At 47.2% G+C, this 12,030-nt stretch overlaps 2 protein-coding genes across 2 annotated transcripts in view; one reads left to right on the forward strand and one right to left on the reverse strand.

Moving 5' to 3' along the window:
• Positions 1-1,588: 1,588 nt before the first annotated feature.
• LOC142887539 (chymotrypsin B-like) lies at positions 1,589-3,225 on the forward strand. Its single transcript, XM_076025262.1, has 5 exons — positions 1,589-1,638; positions 2,254-2,410; positions 2,489-2,669; positions 2,778-2,911; positions 2,997-3,225. The coding sequence occupies exons 1-5, from the start codon at positions 1,589-1,591 to the stop codon at positions 3,156-3,158; spliced, it is 684 nt and encodes a 227-aa protein (XP_075881377.1). The 3' UTR covers positions 3,159-3,225.
• Positions 3,226-4,417: 1,192 nt separating this feature from the next.
• LOC142887545 (transmembrane protease serine 9-like) overlaps positions 4,418-12,030 on the reverse strand; it is a 9,321-nt gene continuing 1,708 nt past the window's right edge. The window contains exons 8-21 of the mRNA XM_076025274.1: positions 9,907-9,966; positions 9,624-9,727; positions 9,460-9,539; positions 9,274-9,355; positions 9,015-9,195; positions 8,772-8,905; positions 8,527-8,686; positions 5,811-5,921; positions 5,517-5,620; positions 5,353-5,432; positions 5,167-5,248; positions 4,908-5,088; positions 4,665-4,798; positions 4,418-4,579 (exon numbers count right to left, since the gene is read on the reverse strand). Of these exons, the coding sequence (XP_075881389.1) occupies positions 4,418-4,579; positions 4,665-4,798; positions 4,908-5,088; positions 5,167-5,248; positions 5,353-5,432; positions 5,517-5,620; positions 5,811-5,921; positions 8,527-8,686; positions 8,772-8,905; positions 9,015-9,195; positions 9,274-9,355; positions 9,460-9,539; positions 9,624-9,727; positions 9,907-9,966 (1,655 nt within the window). The remainder of the gene's footprint in view (positions 4,580-4,664; positions 4,799-4,907; positions 5,089-5,166; positions 5,249-5,352; positions 5,433-5,516; positions 5,621-5,810; positions 5,922-8,526; positions 8,687-8,771; positions 8,906-9,014; positions 9,196-9,273; positions 9,356-9,459; positions 9,540-9,623; positions 9,728-9,906; positions 9,967-12,030) is intronic.

Consider the following 12,030-nt stretch of genomic DNA (forward strand, 5'->3'; position numbering starts at 1 on the left):
TTTGCGACCCATCCAGTCACAGGGATGGGAACTTGTGACCTGAGCTTGTCTTGCCGCAAAATGGTTTCAACAGGTCACACCGGATGGAAGGATGGACCATTTGGCTCATGGCCAAATAAGGACTTGCTTCCTGATTCTCAAATAATGACAGTGACACCCAGCAACCAAGGGAGAAGAATAGACAGCCAATCAAAGGACGACACTTGAGAAAACATTCAAATTAGGAGTCAGATTGTTTGTCTTTGCATTTAAGGACTTTCTTGGGAGAAAGTTGTCAGTCTGACTCCAGTGGCGGCCAGGACTCGACTCCAGAGATTGCTCCATCAGATCTCTGTAACAAATGTCTTGTTCTTCTTTTCACTAAAACTTCATAAGATTTTCCTTGTCTTCTTTTCTTCATTAAACGAACATGCGGTTTGGTAGCAGGATATTAGATAAAGGAACCAAAGCAGCAGGGGCTAGCAGAAGGATTTTGCACTCTTTTGGCTGGGCGTCTGCTCAGGAGGCAGAGCGGGTTGCCCAATGACCAAAAGGTTGGTGGTTCAAATCCTGCTCCATTCCCGTCTGTTGTTGTGTCCTTGGGCAAGACACTTAACACACATTGCCTAGTATGAATGTGAATGTGAATGTTGGGTGGTGGTCGGAGGGGCCGTTTGGTGCAGATTGGCTGCCACGCTTCTGTCAGTCTGCCCCAGGACAGCTGTGGCTACACATGTAGATTACTACCAGTGTGAATGTGGTCGGAATGAATAATGGGTGCAATGTAAAGCGATTTGGGTGCCTTGAAAAGCGCAATATAAATCCAATTCATTATCATTATTTTGCACTTCATTACATCATTTGCTATAGAGTGCAGAATGCTCTGAAGGAAATGTTCTTGACATTTTCTGACAATGTTAATGAAGGACAGTGAAAACCAGATGAGTAATGGCTGACATGCTTTGGTTGGACATCTTTTTGAGACTATATGCAGATTTGCAAATCTCGTCAACATGCGCTCATCATGTTGATGAGGTTAGTTAAAACATTTGTCTAATGTTAAGAGCATTTGTTGAATCTGACAAGGCATATCGTAACAAAAAGGAGAAATTTGCAACAAGAATACAAACATATTCTTGCATGAGAAATAGTGTGCAACAGTCTGCAAGCATCATTTTGTCTGCAGGTGGCGCCGAACTGACTTACTTGCACAAACATCATACATCTGATTCAGATATAGGATTTTAAACAACCAGTCTGATTGTTTCCAGTCACAGAAGTCACTAAAGGCAGCAACACAACCTTAAAACCCACCGGTGAGCTGTCAGCATTGTGTGTACGTGTACGTGCGTGTATGTGTGTGTGTGTGTGTGTACGTGTGCGTGCGAGTGTGTTGATCATTTTCTACATCTAACTCTACCCTGGAAAACATCTATTGCTGCCAACTGCCATCTGGAATATCCTAGGATGCTATTTCATGTAGCCAATCAGAGAGCTGCAAGCCACCCGTGAGAACAGAGCTGTGGTCTCAGGTCTGATAAGCAGCTGACAGCGGAGCAGAACACCAAACACCCTGATTGGTTGAGGGGGACTCCGCGGGAGGATAGAAATGCTGCTTGTCCACCAGCACATCACCATCATCATCATGGCCTTCCTCTGGTTAGTTTCCTGCCTTGCTTTTGTCAGCGCTGCCTATGGTGAGAAACACACTGCCGCTCTCTGCAGCCAGTAGAGGAACACACCTCAGTTCCTTCAGTCTGCAGAGCGGATACACACACCGAGACTCCTCTGTGTGGCGACAGTGTTGCTCAAACTTGTTTTGCGCTGCTGATTTGTGGTGCCATTGAACGGCAACGGAACTGTGGTGTTGTGTTGATGTCCTGTTGGGGTGGCTGTGGGTCAGTATGTAAAGTGGCCAGCAACATCCAAGTGTCCATCCCAAGCAATCTTTAATAGTGATCTCCCTGAAAGGCATGTAGGATCAAACACAAACATGTTTTGATCAAGTCTTCCTCAATGACTCGCTCAAGTCTTCTCACACTGAGGTGCTTGCCGTTTTTAATTTTTTGGTTGAATTGTCTGGGCTTTGCACCCCTTATATAATTATATTTGAAAGTGCATTTTCTATCTATTTCATTCACTTGGTAAAGTGGCTCCACCAGTGAACAATCAAAAACAAGTCATTGGTAACCTGGCAGTGCCTTATGGCAGCAGCCATCCATCAGTGTGTGCGTGTGTGCTTGACTGGGGGAATATGAGGCAACTGTAATGCAGGCACATAGGGGATTGTGAAGGTGTAGAAAAGGCCATAGAAGTTTCGTTCTTTTTACCACCTGTTTCCTGTCTTAGAACCTACCACAACGTCATTGCCGGAGAGCACAACAAGGGCTACGGCTCCAGCGAGGCTATCCAGGTCCTGAGGCCTTCCAGGGTAAAAGCCAACCCTCCTCCAATCAGCTTTCAGAACCCACCTCTTCTGGTCCGCTGAGTTGTCTTCCCACCTGTCCAGGTGTTCACCCACCCCAGCTGGAACCCCAGCACCATCAACAATGACATCGCCCTGATCAAGCTGTCCAGCCCTGCCAAACTGGGCACCAACGTGTCCCCCGTCTGCCTGGCTGAGTCCTCTGATAACTTTGCTGCTGGAATGAGCTGCGTCACCTCTGGCTGGGGTCTGACCCGCTATAACGGTGAGGCCCTGACCATCGAGTCCGGACTGTGGCTAAGCATTAGCATCTTGTATTGTGAAAGACGAGGAGAACGCTTAATTGGTTGTGCTTTGTCTTCCGTCTCCACAGCTGCCAACACTCCCAACAACTTGCAGCAGGCTTCTCTGCCCCTGCTGTCCAACACGCAGTGCAAGCAACACTGGGGTAGCAACATCTCTGATAAGATGATCTGCGCCGGAGCATCTGGAGCCTCTTCCTGCATGGTGAGGCCCCGCCCACACCCATGTCTGAGCCCTCTCACATGCTCGCACTGTCCACTTGGCCACTGACCAGTGTCTTGTCTTTCAGGGAGACTCTGGTGGACCTCTGGTCTGCCAGAAGGCCGGCGCCTGGACTCTGGTTGGTATTGTCTCCTGGGGAAGCAGCTATTGCTCCACCTCCATTCCTGGTGTCTATGCTCGTGTAACTGTGCTCCGCGGTTGGGTGGACCAGATCCTCGCTGCCAACTAAACCAAGAGATGCCACGTGGCCAGCAGCAGTGGACCATGAATGTTCAATAAAACACTTAAAATTGCAACTATGATTCCTCATTTACTGAAAGAGCAGAGAAACCAGTCTATATTCAGGTGTAAAAAAAAATCAACTTCAATCAATGTCAGTTTATCAGATCAAGAAATTATTTCATTGGTGGGAATGAGCAATGGTCTACATTGGGGGTAAATATTCCATTCTCCTGCTGCTGACAACAGCGAGTGCTAAAAATTTTATGACTTGCTTTTGCTTGTTAAGTGGTCAGATGTTTGCACATGACATACAAAGTATAACAGGAACCTGTGTTGGCAAACTGTCCCTTTCGTTGTAATTCTTTCCCCGGTGGCATCACTTACATTTATACAGATAATGCCCTAATTTATTATGCCCAATCAATGATCAAGCCCTTTGTGTCATGTGCAGAGATAGAGAAAGCGGATGCTAAAGGGAGATTGCAAAGCTCAGATGTGACATACAAAGACTGAGGAAAGATTTTCTGCAGGCTTCCAAAGACAAAAAAAACCTTCCCTAAAAGAGATGCAAGATAACTTGTGGGACCATATAAAGACCTTACACTGACCTGAGTGCCAGCGAAGAAACAGAGGGACATGGGAAAAGGAGAGGGTCAAATTTACAAAAAAACCTTCAAGTGATTGCCCCAAAGGGGGTAGGTAGAAGGCCACCTCCACAAAGTTTACAGCAACCCAAGGCGAGAGGATGAACTCGACCTGGAGGGAAAACTGCACTGCCCAGGAACTGTGAGAAGCTGAGGATAGGTCTTTGGAGGCTACCCAAGGTTGTGTGGAGGAAGAGCCATCTCCCTTTAGCAATGAGTTTCCTCATTGCCAAAGGGTGCTTCATTCTGAGGACTCATCCGGTTTAAAAGATTTCTGCACAATGTTGTTGTTGAAATTGGAGAGGAAGGTGTTCTTTGGAATCCTAGCAAGGAGTCTGAACCAGTTCCTGATCAAGTACATTGACACTTCACAAACACTGCACACAAAGGTGGAATACCAGTAGTCCCTGGCTGTATTGAGGTGGAGGAACACGTCTAAAAGCTGTACTCCAGAAGTTTCAGGAAGTCTGAATACAGAGAATTCTAACAGGAACGTTGAAGAAAAGAGTTGTGTCTGTTACATTCCATTAAAAAACACAAAGTTACACAGAATCAACACAATGTTTAGTGTTTTTATGAACTTTTATTGTTCACTGTTGATGGCCATGTGGTCTCTCAGGATTTAGTTGGCAGCGAGGATCTGGTCCACCCAACCGCGGAGCTCGGTGACGCGGGCATAGACGGCAGGAGTGGAGGTGGAGCAACGGCTGCTTCCCCAGGAGACAATACCAACCAGAGTCCAGGCACCGGCCTTCTCGCAGACCAGAGGTCCACCAGAGTCTCCCTGAAAGACAAGACACTCGTCAGTGGCCAGGTGGAAAGAGCGAGCATGTGAGAGGGCTCAGACATGGGTGTGGGCGGGGCCTCACCATGCAGGAAGTGGCTCCAGCTCCTCCGGCGCAGATCATCACATCAGAGATGTTGCTACCCCAGTGTTGCTTGCACTTCGTGTTGGACAGCAGGGGCAGAGCAGCCTGCTGCAAGTTGTTGGGAGTGCTGGGAGCTGTGGAGACAGAAGACAAAGCACAACCAATTAAGCGTTCTCCTCGTCTTTCACAATACAAGGATGCTAATGCTTAGCCACAGTCCGGACTCGATGGGCGCGGCCTCACCGTTGTAGCGGGTCAGACCCCAGCCAGAGGTGACGCAGGTCATTCCAGCAGCAAAGTTATCAGAGGACTCAGCCAGGCAGACGGGGGACACGTTGGTGCCCAGTTTGGCAGGGCTGGACAGCTTGATCAGGGCGATGTCATTGTTGATGGTGCTGGGGTTCCAGCTGGGGTGGGTGAACACCTGGACAGGAGGGACGAAAACTCAGCGGACCAGAAGAGTTGGGTTCTGACAGCTGATTGGAGGAGGGTTGGCTTTTACCCTGGAAGGCCTCAGGACCTGGACGGACTCAGAGGAGCCGTAGCCCTTGTTGTGCTCTCCGGCGATGACACGGTGGTAGGTTCTAAGATGGGAAATAAACGGTATACAGACTGAACTTCTATCGCCCTTTTCTACACAGCTAGCAGCTGACAAGTCTACAGGTGTGTGACGGGTGTGTGAGCTGACCTGACGTTGCAGTGAGCGGCGGTCACAACCCAGTTCTCGTTGATCAGAGATCCTCCGCAGAAGTGGAAGCCGTTAGATTGCTGAGAGAAGAGCAGAGTTGAAGTTGGACACTGAAGAGGAAGGGGAGGAGAAGGAGGAGGATGATGATGAGGAATGTGACTCACCTGCAGAGACACCTGCCAGGGCCAGGAGTGGGGCACTGCCTCCTCGCCGTTGACGATGCGAGCGTAGCCGCTCACCTGGGGAGGGATGGAGGGGGTACCGCAGCCTGTGAGGACGACAGAGGACTTGAAATAAGACACGTTGGCGTTCAATGGCACCAAAAATACGGCAGTGGAAATGAAGTTTGAGCAACACCGCAGCCACACAGAGGAATGCAGTGTGTGTGACCTCTGCAGTGTGAAGGAACTGAGGTGTGTTCCTCTACTGTCTGCAGAGAGTGGAAGTGTGTTTCTCACCGTAGGCGGCGCTGACAAAGGCAAGGCAGGAAACGATCCAGAGGAAGGCCATGATGATGACTATGATGTGTTGGTGGACGAGCAGCACTTTTATCCTCACGCTGAGTCTGCCTCAACCAATCAGGGCATGCGGTGGTCTGCTCCGCCGCCAGCTGCTTATCAGACATGAGACCATGGCTCTGTTCTCACGGGTGGCTTGCAGCTCTCTTTTTGGCTGAAATCATCATTTTGAGTTCCCATGAAGGTGGAACTTTCTGCTCAGAGACGGAAAATGAGAATTAAACTTTTCTCTCATCAATATGTCTGTTATCTTGTGCTTTCACAGAGGCCCAGTATAAAAGGATTCAGACTCTATAGGATACAAAGCAGCTCCTTGAAGCCCGACTTTACTCCTGGCCCTTTTCCTCAGCAATGATTTTTCTCTTTAAGAACAAGCTGAGCTGAAGCTCTTTCATCATTCCATTCACTTTGATTCTTGTTCATTAGTTTATTACAGCGATTCATTCACACAGTTCATCATTAAATCATGTATTAATTAAATGACTGGCTCAAGAATGATTAGTGCAGCTTAATTTCGGGCAGTCTTATTATTTTTTTCTGCAGCAGCACATAATGAGAAGTTCTTCACATGGTGAGCAGGTCTGGAGCAGCTTGTTCAGGTCCCACTGTCAGTCAGAGTCAGTGCAGAGCAGAAATCATCTGGCGTCAGCAGAACATCACTTCAGCTGCTGAAGGAGAAGAAATACAGGCGGCCTCATGGGAAAAATCCTACTTCTGAACATCTGGTGAGCTACTCCCTGATTGGTCAGTGGAAAACATGCGTTGTCCAGGTGCCCTTTGGCTGATCTACATGGTCCAGATGTCACCAGCTCCATGTGATCATGTTTACAGTGTTCCTATCTGTCCGCTGTACATTTCTGCTCCCAGAAAGATCACAGAGGTGAAGGACTGCACTCACAGAATGCACACATACACATACTTACTAACAGATGTCACGATTTTCCACTGGATATTCCTCATAATGGATGACATGTGTTATCTGCGCACAAGCTTTTATTCATATATCAGGCTGTTGTGTATATAATACCTATGCTGTACATGTTTCACTACAACAACCAACAATTGCATCATTAAAATCCTACTATCATATATTACAACTATAAAGCATAAAATATTGCTTTTGTTTTAGATGTTATATCAATATTGGCATTTCATGTCATATAACCATAAATGTAGTTATTTGTTGTAGTAGGGTTTTATGCACAAATATCAGGATTGGACATCAACAACTATGATTTCACATACAGCCCATTGTGTTATAAGGAGTATCACGCAGTGCACACACCACTGACTTGGGCATCAATTGTGCCCAGCGAGTCAGAGCTCTTCTGATGGCACCAGGGTCCCACCCAAATACGCGAGAACTCCACTGCATCTGGTGACACTGAGAAAGTCCTAGGGACAACATGACCATAAGTCTTGCTGTGTCTGTCCATCATACCAACCGTCGGCCTCATCAGTACTGCTGCAGATCAGTGACCATCAGTGGTAGAAGAACCAGGAGAAGAAGAGATCAAGCGGAGCAGGAGCAGGACCAAGAGGAGGAGGAAAGGAGGACAGGCAGGTTCAAGTTAACTTCAACCAACCAATCAACCAATCAACCAACCAACCACAGACATCTCAAAGTGCTTTGAGAAAAGCTCCCCAGTGGGAAGAAATTTCAAGGAGACCCCAGCTATGGAGGGCTGAGTCATCGGCTTTGGTTGGTTGGGGTGAAAAGAAAATTGAAAACAGTGGAAGACAGAGGATAGAATCATATTCACAGGGCCTGAGCCTTAACAGGAAAGACCCTGTTGTAATTGCAAACTTTAGCAGTGATCAGTCATTAGCCACATGTCGTCTTTTCACCGTCGGTGGTCAAGATGATATCCTGATAACTCGGTGGGCTTTGTAGATAATTGGAAGCTTTTGTGGGGCAAGCCTGGTCTTGTTAGGAGGGACAGCATTCACCCCCACCCAAGATTGTGGAGCCTTCTTATTTAGTAATAAGTTACATTCTTAGCTGCTAATCACTCATGTTGCAGTTCTTCCCTCTGGTCTTCCCTCACTGCAGTGCCCAACCATTGATAAGTCCTACTCCACTTATCAAATAGAAACTGTCTTCCTGTACAACATGGCCAGACAGCTTTAGGTTATATATGAGGGCCATGTGAAGGAGTAGGATTGCTGAGGCTCTTTCCTTCAACTCCCATATTAATAATGTCTCAAGGACAGCTTTGTTTCCAATCGAGGAACATTGCAAAAATTAGGGTTTCTTTCTTTGTAAAAGATCAAACTGCCACTGCACGTCTACTGGCTTGAACTGTAAGGAGCCTTGTGTCTTTACATTGACTTCCAATAAAATATATAATAGAATTTAATATGCTATTGATTACTCCTATTTACTTACTAAAAATCTTTTTTTTTTTTTCAAAAAGTTTACAGTCAGGAACAACTCACTGTCAGTTAAGCTTTTAATAGTATGTCTTCAGTTGCTTTAGTAGTCACAGTCCCATCGATGTCATGGTCATGTGTTATGGACAAAAAATAAAACAAAAACCCAAACAAAATGCCCCCCAAAAGATTCATAGACAGAATGAACACATAGTTGCAATGTTGGGTGTTTCAATAAACATTTATTTTTCACTGTTGATGTCCATGTGGCCTCTCAGGCTTTAGTTGGCAGCGAGGATCTGGTCCACCCAACCACGGAGCTCGGTGACACGGGCATAGACGCCAGGGGTGGAGGTGGAGCAACGGCTGCTTCCCCAGGAGACAATACCAACCAGAGTCCAGGCACCGGCCTTCTCGCAGACCAGAGGTCCACCAGAGTCTCCCTGAAAGACAAGACACTGGTCAGTGGCCAGGTGGACAGTGCGAGCATGTGAGAGGGCTGAGGTATGGGTGTGGGCGGGGCCTCACCATGCAGGAAGAGGCTCCAGATGCTCCGGCACAGATCATCAAATCAGAGATGTTGCTACCCCAGTATTGCTTGCACTTCGTGTTGGACAGCAGGGGCAGAGCAGCCTGCTGCAAGTTGTTGGGAGTGCTGGGAGCTGTGGAGACAGAAGACAAAGCACAACCAATTAAGCTTCCTCCTCCTGTTTCACAATACAAGGATGCTAATGCTTAGCCGTAGTGCGGACTCGATGGGTGCGGCCTCACCGTTGTAGCGGGTCAGACCCCAGCCAGAGGTGACGCAGGTCATTCCAGCAGCAAAGTTATCAGAGGACTCAGCCATGCACACTGGGGACACGTTGGTGCCCATTTTGGCAGGGCTGGACAGCTTGATCAGGGCGATGTCATTGTTGATGGTGCTGGGGTTCCAGCTGGGGTGGGTGAACACCTGGACAGGAGGGACGAAAACTCAGCGGACCAGAAGAGTTGGGTTCTGACAGCTGATTGGAGGAGGGTTGGCTTTTACCCTGGAAGGCTTCAGGACCTGGACGGACTCAGAGGAGCCGTAGCCCTTGTTGTGCTCTCCGGCGACGACACGGTGGTAGGTTCTAAGATGGGAAATAAACGGTATACAGACTGAACTTCTATCGCCCTTTTCTACACAGCTAGCAGCTGACAAGTCCACAGGTGTGTGACGGGTGTGTGAGCTGACCTGACGTTGCAGTGAGCGGCGGTCACAACCCAGTTCTCGTTGATCAGAGATCCTCCGCAGAAGTGGAAGCCGTTAGATTGCTGAGAGAAGAGCAGAGTTGAAGTTGGACACTGAAGAGGAAGGGGAGGAGAAGGAGGAGGATGATGATGAGGAATGTGACTCACCTGCAGAGACACCTGCCAGGGCCAGGAGTGGGGCACTGCCTCCTCGCCGTTGACGATGCGAGCGTAGCCGCTCACCTGGGGAGGAATGGAGGGGGTACCGCAGCCTGTGAGGACGACAGAGGACTTGAAATAAGACACGTTGGCGTTCAATGGCACCAAAAATACGGCAGTGGAAATGAAATTTGAGCAACACCGCAGCCACACAGAGGAGTGCGCTCTGCAGTGTGAAGGAACTGAGGTGTGTTCCTCTACTGTCTGCAGAGAGTGGAAGTGTGTTTCTTACCATAGGCGGCGCTGACAAAGGCAAGGCAGGAAACGATCCAGAGGAAGGCCATGATGATGACTATGATGTGTTGGTGGCTGAGCAGCACTTTTATCCTCACGCTGAGTCTGCCTCAACCAATCAGGGCATTTTGTGGTCTGCTCCGCCGCCAGCTGCTTATCAGACCTGAGGCCACGGCTCTGTTCTCACGGGTGGCTTGCAGCTCTCTTTTTGGCTGAAATCATCATTTTGAGTTCCAATGAAGGTGGAACTTTCTGCTCAGAGACGGAAGATGAGAATTAAACTTTTCCTCAAATCAGTATTTCTGTCATCTTCTGCTTTCACAGAGGCCCAGTATGAAAAGATTCAGACGACTCATTAAGAGACAAAACAACTCCCAGGAGTCGGACTTTGGTCCTGGTCCTTTTCCTCAGCAAGGCTTTTTCTCTTTAAGAACAAGCTGAGCTGAAGCTCTTTCATCATTCATTCTGTTACCTGTTTATTTGTTTATTACAGCAATCCATTCACACAGTTCATTACTAAGTTGTGTATGAATTAAATGAATGACTCATGATTTATTGATGCACTACCATTTCAAGCAGTCTTATTATGTCTCTGTTTTTTCTCTCTGTGGCAGGATGCGAAGAGAAGTTCTTCCTACTTAACAGGAAAAACTCCCAAGTGGGAAGAAACCTCAAGGAGACCCGTGCTAAGGAGGGCGGAGTCATCGGCTTTGGTTGGTTCGAGTGAAAAAGAAAATAGAAAATAGTCGAAGACAGAGGATAGAATCATATTCACAGGGGCTGAGCCTTAACAGGAAAGGGCCTGTTCTAATTGCAAACTTTAGCAGTGATAAGATGTTTTGCCACGTCGTCTTTTCACCGTTGGTGGTCAAGGTGATGTCCTGATAACTCGGTGGGCTTTGTAGATAATTGGAAGCTTTTGTGGGGCAAGCCTGGTCTTGTTAGGAGGGACAGCATTCACCCCCACCCAAGATTGTGTAACCTTCTTAGTTATTAATATACCGTATTTTCCGGACTATAAGCCGCTACTTTTTCCCCACGCTTTGAACCATGCGGCTTATGCAAAGGTGCAGCTTTTCTGTGGATTTTACTTCACCCGCCAGGGGGCGCTTTAGCAGGAAGTGCAAAAACGAGACAAGCAGCAACACGGAGAGCAACACTGACATTGACATAGAAAAGGTGCTGTATGTGACAAAGCTCTTCTGAGGCTGTTTAACTCCGACACTGAACAAAGTGTCTTCAGCGGTTTCAGTGCGCAGGAGGAAGATAAACAGTGACAGGTGGTTTCTGGGTTCAGTGTTCATGAAGCGACTTTAATGTTTCCAGTGTGCATGAAGAAAAAGTGACAGCGGTTCGACGTGTGTTCAGTGGGTTCAGTGCACAACTTTTCTGTTTTGGTTGATCAGAACTGTTACTGCTGTGTTACTGGCACCGTTCGGAAACTAATCAGTTCAGTTATGTAAATAAACAAGTAAGAAATATTTCTGTGTACCGGTAAATATATCTATGTAATCTTTATCCATCTATCTATCAAATATATATCTCATTTCACAACCTAGATATCGGCGGCTTATAGCCCGGGGCGGCTTATATATGTACATTTCCAATTTTAAAAAAAAACTTAGTGGGTGAGGCTTATATTGAGGTGCGCTCTATAGTCCGGAAATTACGGTAGTTAAATTCTCAGCATTCAACCACTGATCCCCGAGGTTGGGGATCAAGCCATCCCTTTGCAGTTCTTCCCTCTGGTCTTCCCTCACTGCAGTGCCCAACCATTGATAAGTCCCACTCCACTTATCAAATAGAAACTGTGTCTTCCTGTACAACATGGCCAGACAGCTTTAGGTTATATATGAGGGCCATGTGAAGGAGTAGGATTGCTGAGGCTCTTTCCTTCAACTCCCATATTAAGAATGTCTCAAGGGCAGCTTTGTTTCCAATCAAGGAACATTGCAAAAACTTGACATGTTCTTCCTTGTAAAAGATCAAACTGCCACTGCACGTCTACTGGCTTGAACTGTAAGGAGCCTTGTGTCTTTACATTGACTTCCAATAAAAGTTATAATAGAATTTAATATGCTATTGATTACTCCTATTTACTTACTAAAACTCTTTTTTTTTT

This window comes from Nelusetta ayraudi, unplaced genomic scaffold (genome assembly GCF_046127955.1).
Source record: "Nelusetta ayraudi isolate G7.1 ecotype Tasmania unplaced genomic scaffold, CSIRO-AGI_Nayr_v1 ptg000002l, whole genome shotgun sequence".
Lineage (NCBI taxonomy): Eukaryota > Metazoa > Chordata > Actinopteri > Tetraodontiformes > Monacanthidae > Nelusetta > Nelusetta ayraudi.